The following is a 12,904-nucleotide window of genomic DNA, read 5'->3' on the forward strand; positions in this document are numbered from 1 at the left end:
GCACCAAAATAACGATGCTGTAGGAATAGGATGTGAGTTAGTTATAATCTTGGAATTTCTTATTGCAAATCTTATTATTAATAACAGATGTTTCATACATAATTACGATACTTTGACCAAATAACTAATGCTTAACCATTTCCAAAACACCTTGAATCACATTGCTGCAAATCCTTCAGCCTTCTTCTTTACTTGACCCAAATGCCTGATCCTGAAAGATAGATTTTTAAAACGTAAATCTAAAAAACTTAGCGAGGTCTTATGAAAATCCTTCGCAATACCATTTCATAATCATCTCACAAAAATAATATCAAATCATTTAAACATACCGACAAATCATTTCATTTCACATAAACCTTTCTTTATACTTAACAAATCATTTCATTTCGCCAAGCATTCTGAATCGTTATCTACGCTTTGTCTCATTATCTCGCGTTTAAACTATTGTATTAACAACATCTGAGAACATACAAATTCGTCATTGTTGCTCAGGCTGCTAAGCTTTATACGCTCATTTCAACGCATAAGCCAACTTCTTATCACCATGTAGTCCATACACTTCATGGTGGCTTTGACTCTATATGCTCACATAAAAGTTAACATCATCTCAAAGAAATAACTGTTGGTTTGAAAACCATTTTATAGTATTGAAATCATAATATCAAATCAAGCTTTAACGTTATAAATCATGCTTGAAAACATAACTTTTTATAGGAATATCTTTTAAACATTCTCATTTGAATTTTTATTTCAAATCAGTAAAGAGAAATCTTAATAAAGTTTTTAACATAAATTCATTTGAGAGAAAACATTCACAAAACTTTACTAAACACTCTCATTTGAATTTTTCTTTCAAATCAGTAAAGAGAAATCTTAATAAAGTTTTTAACATAAATTCATTTGAGAGAAAACATTCACAGAACTTTACTAAACATTCTCATTTGAATTTTTCTTTCAAATCAGTAAAGAGAAATCTTAATAAAGTTTTTAACATAAATTCATTTGAGAGAAAACATTCACAAAACTTTACTAAAGAAGTCCTTATTCTTCTTCTCGTATGGTTAATCTAACACTTCAACATTTCAACAAAACTCTCATCATCCTCTCCTTAGTTAATAAAATTCTCTTATTTATAGGATCCTTAAACTAACTTAGTCATGCATAAACTTTTCTTAGTTTACCAACTTCTGCTTAAAACTTTACATGTGTAAATTTAATATTAAATCTAGTCATGCTTAAATCCTTAATCTTACACGTCTCTGTCAAATCAGATTTGATATTTTCTTCGCCAGACCTTGCTTATCGCCTAACCCAAACTGCGAATAACTTCAACCACTTAACATTTCTCATCAATAATCTTAGCAGATGGTTATATTTTTACTATAAGAAACATTAATCACAAACTAACCAACTTTTACTCGCATAGAACTCTTATCGCGAACTTAAACTTCAAAGCTTTTCTTGCAGACTTCTTCCCCGCGAAACACTTGGTTCTTCTCGCGAAGACTACCCAAAACACTTAGTCAAATACAATTAAATTTTTCACTTCTTAACTTATGCGGAGACTTTTTCTTTTCTTATCGCACAATTTCTTGAACTACCCACTTAATTGCAAAAACGTATATTAAACCATAAATTTTTTTATCGTTTAATCATTTTCGCAGATTTATTCAAATGTTAACTTCTTAATCAAATTTTACTTTTTTTTACTCAAATTAAAAGTGAATCTTACATATATCTTAAGAGTCTATTGACAATTAAATGTTTTTTTTAGATTGAACATGTATATTTTCACTCTCCCCAATAATTTTTAGTATAACAATAAGATTTGAACCTTTCATTTTAAGATAGAAAGTCATATTAAATATTGTTGAGTTGAGTTCATTTTTTACTTATACCCCATATTTGTTGTGTCGGAAAAGAGTTGGGTTTTAATTTTTAGTTAAATTATAAGTTTATAGTAACTTCTATATAAAAAATAAGTTGATTAGTTTAAAAAAATTAGAAGTACAGTCATGCATTCATATTTTAATTAAAAATGCATCTTTCTTTAAAAATGAAATTACATTTTTTTGGGAATTATATGTGATTTAAATATTGTTTGGGATTGAAAGTGTTAATTATTCTTATTTCTCAATTAAGAATATTTCTTTTTCTAAAGTAGCTATATCTCCCTCATCAATCTCTCCTTTTGCCATGTCAAGAATATATATTTCTTTTGTGGTGATGGTCGAGAAAACACTACCGACCTAAGTTAAATTTGCCTAACTCAATCTATAACGAAGAGAAAAACTAGATGGTATTTGAATTGTATTTATGTTTGCACGTCTATCAAAAAATTATCACGTGGATGCATATAACTTTATTAAAAAGGTAAAATAAGATTATAATTATCGTCCTATTTAAAATTAATTAATATGCATGTAGTATCTTACATTTTAGAATTAAGGTTGCTAAAAAAAATTGATTGCTCAATTACTTATTATTTCTTAAATCAATCAACTTTATTTGTTTGGTTGCAATTTCAATTAAGTGATCAATTTCATAGGTGGTCAAGTTTGGGACAAAAGCTTCGAGGGAATAAAGCAAAAAAAAGTAGGATATTTCAATTTCTTTTAATCATTCAACTTCATCCATAAATCCATTAATAATATTCGGACAAATGAAAAGATATTATATTCCACTCATTAATGGTTGGTTGAATTGTAATGAACATTTGACCATAATGTAACAAAGTAACCACTAAATTAGAGATGCACAAGTAAAATTACTCAAAATTGTGTGTTAAATTTTCCAATTGAAAGGCAATTTGATGGGAACAAGCTTTGCCAAATTTGATATCTGTCTCTTACAAACAAAAGGAAGAGAAGGCATAGGTTGACTCTCTTTAGTAACTTTGAATATGATTCTTGATAACTTTGGATCGGCTATGCTGATTTTATTATATAGATTCATCATTCTTGTGAGCAAGCAATTGTAGAAGAAAAGTATTTGGATACATCACGAATCATACTAATCTTTATGCAACACACTCGGATCTTTTGGTGAGATATGAGAATTCTGTGTCTCTCTCTTTCAAATTCCGTCATAACTTGACCAATAGGAAAACGACGAAGGTGACCTCTCTTCTTTCCTTACTTGAGGGGTGGATGCTCTCATAAAGAGGGGAGAAGGGATGCTTGTGTTTGGAATCTTAATCTCAGTCAGGGTGTCACTTGTAGGATCTTGTTTCCTTTAAGGAGCCGATTTTTGATGTGGTGTGGAGGACTAAGGTTCTTTATATGACAAGTTTTGCTTGGTCGGGTTAATACTGTTGATAGGGCTTGTTAAGAGGAGGACTTCACTTGTTGAACCTTTTGTTGTATGTTGTGTCGGATATGGGCGGAGTAAAATCTTGATCATCTCTTTTGAGATTGCTAGTTGTAAGGGTTGTGTGGTGCTCCTTCCTTCAAGAGTTTGGTGTTAGCTTTGCTTGTTTGAGGAGTATTATAGCGATGATCGAGAAGTTTCTTCTCCATTCACCTTTCAGAGATAAATGAATTTTTTTATGGCTTGTTGGGATGTGCACGGTTATTTGAGACATTTGGAGCGAAAAGAATGATGCGGTGTTTAGGGGTAGAGAGAGGGGACATAGTGAGATTTGTTTTTTTTTGGAGTAGTTGCAAATTTAGCAATTAAATTCAAAATAATTAAGTATACAGCAACATTTTAAAAAAATTACAAATATAGCAAAATTTGTCAAATTCTATCAATGATAGAGTTTATCACTGATAGATCATGTTGTAAAAATTGGTCTATCACCGATATATCATACGAGTCTATCAGTGATACATGTCTATCAACGATAGTTTTGTTATATTTGTAATTTTTTTTAAATGTTGTTATATCCTTAATAATTCATCAAATGACCATCCATTACAATTACCTTTGTTTTTTTGGTTAGATTTCACATGTCTCTTTGGGCTTCAGTTTTGAAGAACTTTTGTAATTATGCCATAGGCAACTTTTTATTTCATCCGTCCCCCTCCTTTTAATGGAGTGATTTTGTGAGGCTTTTTTTTTTTTTGTATATCCTTGTATTCTTTCATTCTTTCTCAATGAAAGTTGTTCTTATTAAAAAAAAAACCCACTCAATTGTCCAATCACACTTTATCTTGTAGTAAATCCAGAATTTGAGAACAAAATGAATTATTTCTAAACCTAACTTTAGAAGTCAAAATCGTATACTACAACCAAAATATTCAAAATTGAAAGATTAAAAAAACATCAGCGAACCTAGTAGCATACTAGGCTATCAAGTGAGTTGCTCTATTATAAACACGGTGATAGAAGGAGAAGGAGACAAAGACCCAACTTACTTGCCAAATTTCTTCAATGACATCCATGATCTGAGTAAAATTGACCAAGCAGTTGTTAATCTAGTTCACCACTCCTAGCACCCAATTCAACTACAATAGTTAGGGAAAGTTGAGAGATAAATTGAAAGAATAAATCATCGATAATTTCTTTAAAATCCATCCCGTTTAGAGATCTGGAAGAGTCATGCACCACAACATAGTCTCGTTCTAAAAGGTATCGTCGTAAACATTTCTCTTTCACTCATTTTTTACAAAAGAGTTTTATAAAACATGATTAGGTGTTGTAAATATTTTTCAATATCAAATTGGAATGAAAACGTTGAAAGAGGAAAAAAACGCACAAACAAAACAAGATGAAAAACTCAAATTTTGGAAGAGGGCAGAGAGTCTGAAAAGGCTAATTTAATTTATAGATTTTAGGTAAAATTTTGTGCAAAAACCATAAATATTGGACATAATAAAAGCGCATATCCACGCGAGAATCGGGGGTTTCTCGTGGCCATGGAGATCCCAAAACCCTACCCGCATTCGAATCCTCTCATATCCGTTTCTTCTTTCATCCACCATCACTGTACCAAACTTGGAGCCGAGCTTTCCAATCGTCTCGAAGACACCAAACGCTTCGCCGGAACTCTCGCCAGAAGATGGCCGGCCCAGGCGAATTGGCGATCATTTCCTACACCTGCTTTCGCATCCCTTGCGCGCCACACGCATGCCTTGGCTGCCACTCTTAGCCCCGACCAAGTGGCGAAGTCCCTCGTCGGCACGGCGGTATACACTGTTAGCAATTCAAATAATGAGTTTGTGCTCATTTCTGATCCCAATGGTGCCAAGTCAATTGGGTTGCTGTGCTTTCGCAAGGAAGATGCCGAGACCTTTTTGGCTCAGGTTTGTTTTGCCCCTGGTTTTCCTCCCATTTGTGTAGAGTGAAATGATAATGAAGAAGTGAGGAAAACTTGTCGCAATCTATTTTGTGCTTCCCCTATTTAGTGGAATTTGTGTTTGATGTTTTCGATAATTTAATGAACTAGAAGTAGGTTTACCATTCTAATTCTTTTGTTCAAATCTGATGTTTTTATTGCAATATGATATCTGATTATAGTGAATTTCAGGTCCGATCGAGGAAAAGAGAACTAAGAAGTAATGCCAAGGTTGTACCTATTACCCTTGACCAGGTACCTTACTTGTATTATCAAATTTTTACTTCTTGAGTACCGAACTTTTTCCCTGCTGCAGTTATTTTGTTTTCCCCACTTAACGTTCAACCGTTTAGTGGAATTCCATAGTGAAGGTTAGTGTGGCTGGTAGGTAACTGCATTTATAGGCTTGTGCTAGTACTCCTGATCAATGATATGACAATGAGAGCCGAGAGGAGCATTTACCTGGTGAGATAACTCCGTTTTATTTTTAGTCATCTGGCTGGTGAAAATTTTCAAATCTAAGGCCTATTAATTTGAATGTATCTAAATTTGTTGGGTTGGAAGATTTCAAATAAATAGGTTGAACTTATAAAACACAGAATTTAAATATGATGGTGAAGTGAAGTATCTGTTTTGCCTTTTCTTTTTCTTCCTTTATTAGGGGGCGTGGGGCAGGGTTTGAAATTTAATAATTTTGTGAGAAGGTACTCAATTAGAATTCAACCTGATTTTTCTATTGCCCGTGTATTATCTATTGCCAATAACCGGGGTGTCCTCCTTCAGTTTCTCTCTTTCTTCTGTACTTCAGTAGATTTATTTGTTTCTGTTCGTTTTTTATGATTCACAGGTATATTTGTTGAAAGTTGAAGGTATTGCATTCCGCTTTTTGCCAGATCCTATTCAGCTTAAGAATGCGTTAGAGGCAAGTTTCATTTGATCTTGTCATTCTCTTGGTGTTAAGACATAGGGTTGTGTCGATCTTATGCTATATTTTATATTCTTTCACTCCGTATCTAAATTTTAAATTCTATAACAATACCAATACTAGTAAGCTAGGAAGCATAGATACCAACACGACACACACCATTTTTCAAAAAGTAGGACACGACATGTCGAGACACATTTAAGTATATGTCATGCATACAAACCTATTATGAAATATTCCAATTAGAAACATCAAAATAACAAGTTAAGAAGCAAATAATTTACATAAATATAACAAAACCCAGAAATATTTACGGCTTGTGTAACAAAAAAAGAAAAGTTCATGATGCCGGTAATATATTTTCATAATTTCCAGATTTGACCTTGAATATTGTAGATGACTCGTCACTTGTATTTCTTCTTTTTCTTTCTTTGTGATTTCTTCTCTTTCAAATTTATTTCTTTCTATTTTTAAACAATTTATTCTTTTGTTTAAATCTCCTATTTCATCTTCATCATTTTCGTCAAGATTCTTTGAAGTTATTTCACGATTGTTTCAATATTCTTCTTCGTCATCCTTATATTCAAGAATATCAAGATCGTTTGAATATCATTTTAAATGATCAACACGATCGTTTACCACTGTCAAGATGATGGTTTAATTTGAAATCTTTTTCTCATCGTTTAAAATAAACTACATGATCATTTACCATGTATCGGAGAAGTTGAGAGTTACACATTGAAAAAACCAAGAGGACTCATACTCCATATAATATAGATGGACTACTCCTCACATTGCCAATTGATTTTGAGATGGAACCCCATACGGGTATTCGATCCAATATAGGTGAACCCAAAAAGACACCATCTTGAGGGGGCATATCGGAGAAGTTGAGAGTCTCATATTGGAAAAACCAAAGGGAGTCATACTCCATATAATATATATGAGCTACTCCTCACATTGCTAATTGGTTTTGAGATGGAACCCCATAATATCAAATTTAACACTACGATCAACACTATCGTTTAAATTTGATGCTTTTTTCCATCGTTTACCATAGTCAACACAGTTGTTAGATTTGAAGTTTTTAACGATCATTTACGTTGGACTGCACGTTCGTTTGATCGTTTAAATTTAAAGCATTTTTCTCCATTATTAATAAGAAATACATGATCGTGTATCATGACCTAAATGATTATAGGTCATTTGTTTAGACTTTAGTATACGATCGTTTAGAATAAGATTACTCGTTCGCGTGTGTGGCCGATTAATCGCATGTTGATTGGGGTATTTTCTGTTTCTCATTGTGAGCTTGTGGGCTTTTTGGTTTTCAAAATTGTTCTATGTAGTGTAAATACCGATTTGTTACATTTTAAAAAGAAACCCTTAAGAACCATATAATTCATGAACATGAAAAATATGATAATTGATACCATACTGTCTGGCCACCAAAGCATGAAAAAAGAAAAGAAGAAAGATAAAATGAAACTGACAACGAGTTTGGGTGGTGAGAAACAGGGGAGCACGAACACAACACTCGACACGTAGGTGGAGAAGAGAAATGCATAAAAACAAAATGGTTGAAAAGATAAAATTAAGAAGAAAAAAATAACCCGTCTTCTTTGTTTTTTTGTTTTTCCAGTCATGTCTCATCCGTGTCTTGGTGTGTTGGCACCATGTTGGAAATTAGAAGAAAATAATAAAATAATCCGAAACAGTCTATTCATACCTTTACAGTTGATTCTATTGGGTGTGTCTAACCTTCCCTTCCCCCCAAGCCCGATTGTTTTCCCTAACATCTGCTTCTAACTTAGCCTCATAAACAAAGTCTGCTACCTGGGCCCGGATCTGCTTCTTGTTTGACTTGCCATGATAACAAACTAAGAAAGCAGTTAAGCAAGGTTGTGGCATGATTGAACAAGACCTCTGCAAACAATGGCTGTAGGTCATACAAGATAGAGGTATATAAGCCAATGAGAGGTTATTGCGTGGAGCAGCACCAGAGGATGGGTTGGTTCGTTCCTTTCTATGAAAAGAACCAGGAAAACCATTCAATAAAGAGATTCCCACTAATCAATGGAGGGCGGATTTGAGCTTTGGGTTCATTCTCATGAACTAGAGAAAAACATGGTTGCCACGCATAAGCAAGCTGCTGTTCTGTCATTCTCAAGGCTAGGCTATGGCTAGGTAGGGTTGACATGCCAACTGGTGTGTTGAAGTGTGTCAGTGTTGGAAATGTGTCTGACACTGACACTTGGCCATCTTAGGTGTGTCGGTGCTTCTTAGCTTGTAAGAGATGCTAAGTTGATATTGGCTAGATATCAACTACAATTGGTTGGCCTAGAGGTTGAGGGGAAAGTTGAAAAAGGTAAAATGATTATGGAGCCATAAGTTCAAATCTTGTGGTGGTCACGTACTGGAGAGTGGAGACATTAATATCCTTAGTCTATTTTTTCTCTTTTTACAATCAAACCAAAATTTTAAGCTTCATATTGTCTCAACATTAACGTGTGTCACTAACAATACACACAAGTGCACACTTATTATTAGTTGGATACCTTTGGGGTTTAAGAAATCGACAATCAAAGAAACCTAGTAAACGTAAACCATAGAGAAAACAACATTGAGATTTACTTGGTTTGCTAATGATATGTTAGCTACGTTCATAGGCAAACAGGGAGAAACATTTTATTAATAGAGAAAATATCAAATATTACAGGTTCAAGGCGCCAGGGAGACCCCTTGCTTAGTTGTTTGGAGTGCCAAATAACCGATTTGCTTCATTCCAATATGTTAGAACTTTCTCATGCAATAGAGTTGAACTTTCTTATGACCATCTTGTAATTGATATTTAAGATGCCTTGACATTTCAATTCGATATATAAGATGTTACTTACATTTGACTAGTAATAAAACATTTACAAACTCAAACATTTCAAATATACTATATTTTTGTTGACCTGAAAATTGACCCATAATTGTATCTTTGTATTTGTAGCTTAAAGCATCAGAGACTGGAAGCAGTTTTGATGGAGTTCCTGTTTTTCAGGTACGTTTCTGCACTTAATCAACTGGTTTTAACATAAACTTGAATGAAGGAATCAGAGTTGTGAAAACTCTAGAAGGACCAATGAATTGGATCATTGGACATGTTCCAAGTTTCTAATGATAAACAGTTCTCAATCATGATTTTTGGTGTGCATAATTCATAATACATTGTTATATTTGGTTGACAGTTATCATAGTTTGTATTGTTTGGTTGACATGTCCTATATCCTGTTCATTTTTCATAATAACAAATTTTGATTTCTTTTTACAGTCTGACCTTCTGATCGTGAAAAAGAAAAACAAGCGTTATTGTCCTATATACTTTACCAAGGTCTGTATGCATATAATTTCTGAGGAACTATGGATCGTAGATGCATCTAACCATTTACTGGAAATATAGGAAGATATAGAAAAGGAACTGTTGAAGGTCCCGAAGGCAAGAAGATTTGGAACTTCTCAACATATTATGGTATGATTTGTATATTTTTTCTTTGTATATTTGATGTTCCTTTCTTGTGAAAAAGATTATCTGTTCTGTTAGTCCACGATTATATTGACTTAAACATTCAACAGGTTGGAAGTTTGGAAGATGTTCTAAAGAAAATGGAGGTGAGGTTTCTTGATCTCAAGTAGTAGTATCTTTTAGAATATAGAAATTTTACTCCATCTTAGTTTTCTTGATCAATTGCAGTTGAATGAAAATAATTCAGCCTGGGAAGATCTGATTTTCATTCCACCTGGCAAAAGCCACTCCCAACACTTTCAAGAAGTGGGCAAAGCATGACAGAGGCCTGTGAATTCAGCCAACAGACTAAAACAAGAAGAATGAAAGAGCATGGATAGAACTGATTCAGCAAACTGAGGTTAGAAAAAACTGGAATTCTGTTATAGTTGGCTTCATGGGAGAGGAATAATGAAAACTAATGGCCTTTTTCTCCCTCATTAGACATCACAACGGATCTGATTCAGACATTATTTTGTGAGGTTGAAGAAGATAATGCCTTCTGTTTTACGTCAAGGAGGTTAGTGAAAACATTGCGGCTGGATTTCTCAGATGTGTTGAGTTTGATTTTATTTATGTATAGTATAGTCTTTATGATTGACGCCGTTTTCAACTGTAGATTAGAATCAATGTAATTTTAGCTTCTGAAATGGTTACTGATTCCTAAGGCGACTTGTCCCATTTTGCTCAGCCGTGCGTTGCCTAAGTACTAAAGGGCCGTTATTTACGTGGGAAGGGAATCTGACAGTATTTGATTTTCACAATAAATTAATGAACCATCAAATATCTTTTTTTTTTTTTTTTTTTTTTGAAGTTCACAATTTTACAGGTTGAGATCAGAACTTTTGACTTTAAAATGATGATTGATTATTTCATCCATCGAACTACGTTTGGATACATACACTATCTTATTGTCTATTGAGGAACGCTGTTGTTTACCGGTTAGATTTTTGGAAATGGAGAATTGTGTAGGTGGGGGAGAACGTATTAGGTTGTTAGATCTTATTTTCATTTGTATAAATATACTCCTTAATTATATGCGTAATTCAAATCTGTTGGTATTTCTTTTTCAAGAAAGAAGAAAAATATTCATTGCTTTGTAATAATAAAACCTTGCTTTTTGTAGATGGGGTGATGGGGTGATGGGTAGGTAACTTCAATTAACAAAAGTTTATCTCAATTTAATTTTACATTAGGAAAATTGTATTGAGTGGCAAATTAGTTTGGATATTCTGCAAAAATGTGTTTAAGATTTGTGATTTTGCAAAAATAGCAAAAATAATCCAATCCTATGTATGTGTGGGTAGGGTCTTATTCTTATAAATAATAAAGTATAAATAATAATAAAGTATAAATAATAATAAAGTATAAATAATAAGGTATACTTGTGTTAGTTATTATTACTTGTTTTTGCTATTCTTGTAGTTGTCATTTTACATCATGTCATATTTTTTTAATTATTAAAGCTGGCATTTATTGAAGGTCATTTATTGGCAAACATTTCAACTTCATAACCTACCTTTTTGTATTATAAATAGTTGGTCGGATTATTTGTAGGATTTATTGTCCATAGATAGGGTCTTCTCTTTTCAAACTTTCTTTTCATCCGTAACAATTAAATGCTGAGTAAACATTTTTTTATTTTAAAATCTTGTTTGTTAAAAACAACCGCGATATATATATACAAAAAGAGAAAAAGAAAATCTTTTCATTTTTAGTTTTCCTTCATTATTGAAAAAAATGTTGTATAAAAAAATGTAAATTAGTTACATAACATTCAATTTTTTTCAAAATTTAAAATGAAAATCAGAAACATACAAATGTTACTTAAGGAAGAAGTCGCATTGCAAAAATTTGCCCACTTTGTAGAAAGGAAGGCAAAAGCAGTGGCTGAAGTGGAGAAAATCCATTCTTGTGGAAGGAAATGGATATAAGGGGTTTTTGGATTGAGATTAATGTTGCTAGTGAGGTCCATTCCATTCTCTCTCTCGTTTTCTTTTTCTTCCTATGGGATCTTTATGCTGAGGTTGATGCTCTTATTAGTCGTTTAAATGTTAGGGGTGACATATGCTCCATATTTGTAATGGTGTGGACGTGTGGTCCATTCTTTTGGCTAATTTTGCATTGTCGTCTTGTGATTCTTTTAGATTGACTCATTATTGTCTTAATTAATTAGTTAAGATCGTTTATGAATGATTTTCTTTAAAAATAAAAAGCAAAAAGAACCATTAGTATGATATAAGCTACGTCAAATCAAATAATACCCTCTTACTTTAAACAAAGAGGCCTCACAGTTGAAGCAACTGCAATGATTGGCTGTTTTGGTGCAATAATGTGGACCAATGTGTCTGTCTGCTATACAACAGAGGGATTTAAAAGGAATGTCTTTGTATTGAACTGTTGAGTAAGAAGATGGGTTATTAATTATGATGACAAAAATGGGGAAAATTTGTGTCAGAAAGTTTGAACATCATTTTGAAATGTATTTAGTGTAGTTGAGGGACCAATCTTGAGTGCTCCCTCTGCATTCCCAAGTACGATATGTTGCATTACAACCCATTTTGTTGTCTTTGATTTATATTGCTTTAGAAAACTGTGTTCAACCTCATATTTCATTTTTTGTTTTATTCTTCATCAATGCAATGCAACTACCATAGATAATAAAAGAAAAGTAGACATTAAAAAAAAAAAAAAAGTCCATAAGAGATTGAATTAGTTATAACCCATAAACTATCTCATAGACTATAATAAACACACATTATAATAACTCACTCTACGACTCAAATGCCTCCTTAAGAGTTAAGACTATAATAACCCACTTCTTGTTCTAAAGCCATCTTTCGAATTGGTGCCTTATCGTTCATAAAAGGTATTAGAAAAGGTGGGTGATTATGGTAATATATTTGTTTAGTCTTACTTTTATTTTTCTTTTCCAATTCATTAGGTAGCATTAACAACTCTATTATTATTCAAATTTAAAGAATTTCCAATTGGAAAAGCAAGTTTTAAAAAAAATATAAAAGCGTGAAAGTTAGAATCAATAAACAGTGAATGAAAGTAGAAAAAGAAGAAAATAATGATTTTGCACTTCAAGATGGGCATCATTAATTCCTTAGCCAATAAGAGTAAGAGTGTGGCAGACTAAAAAATA

At 32.7% G+C, this 12,904-nt stretch overlaps 1 protein-coding gene across 3 annotated transcripts; it reads left to right on the plus strand.

The window, feature by feature from the left end:
• Nucleotides 1–4,807: 4,807 nt before the first annotated feature.
• LOC101213191 (protein TIC 22, chloroplastic) lies at nt 4,808–10,553 on the plus strand. Of its 3 annotated transcripts, XR_969341.2 has the most exons (9): nt 4,812–5,246; nt 5,471–5,533; nt 6,126–6,200; nt 9,202–9,252; nt 9,523–9,582; nt 9,652–9,720; nt 9,825–9,860; nt 9,943–10,114; nt 10,198–10,553. XR_969341.2 is itself a non-coding variant. In XM_004141204.3 (8 exons), the coding sequence occupies exons 1-8, from the start codon at nt 4,860–4,862 to the stop codon at nt 10,033–10,035; spliced, it is 834 nt and encodes a 277-aa protein (XP_004141252.1). In that variant the 5' UTR covers nt 4,812–4,859; the 3' UTR covers nt 10,036–10,553. The 3 variants fall into 3 exon arrangements, 2 of the variants coding, with proteins under 2 accessions (XP_031740688.1, XP_004141252.1); XM_004141204.3 differs by having other exon boundaries at nt 9,943–10,553; XM_031884828.1 differs by lacking the exon at nt 6,126–6,200 and having other exon boundaries at nt 4,808–5,246; nt 9,943–10,553.
• Nucleotides 10,554–12,904: the final 2,351 nt, after the last annotated feature.

This window comes from Cucumis sativus, chromosome 4, assembly GCF_000004075.3.
Source record: "Cucumis sativus cultivar 9930 chromosome 4, Cucumber_9930_V3, whole genome shotgun sequence".
NCBI classification, from domain to species: Eukaryota; Viridiplantae; Streptophyta; class Magnoliopsida; order Cucurbitales; family Cucurbitaceae; genus Cucumis; species Cucumis sativus.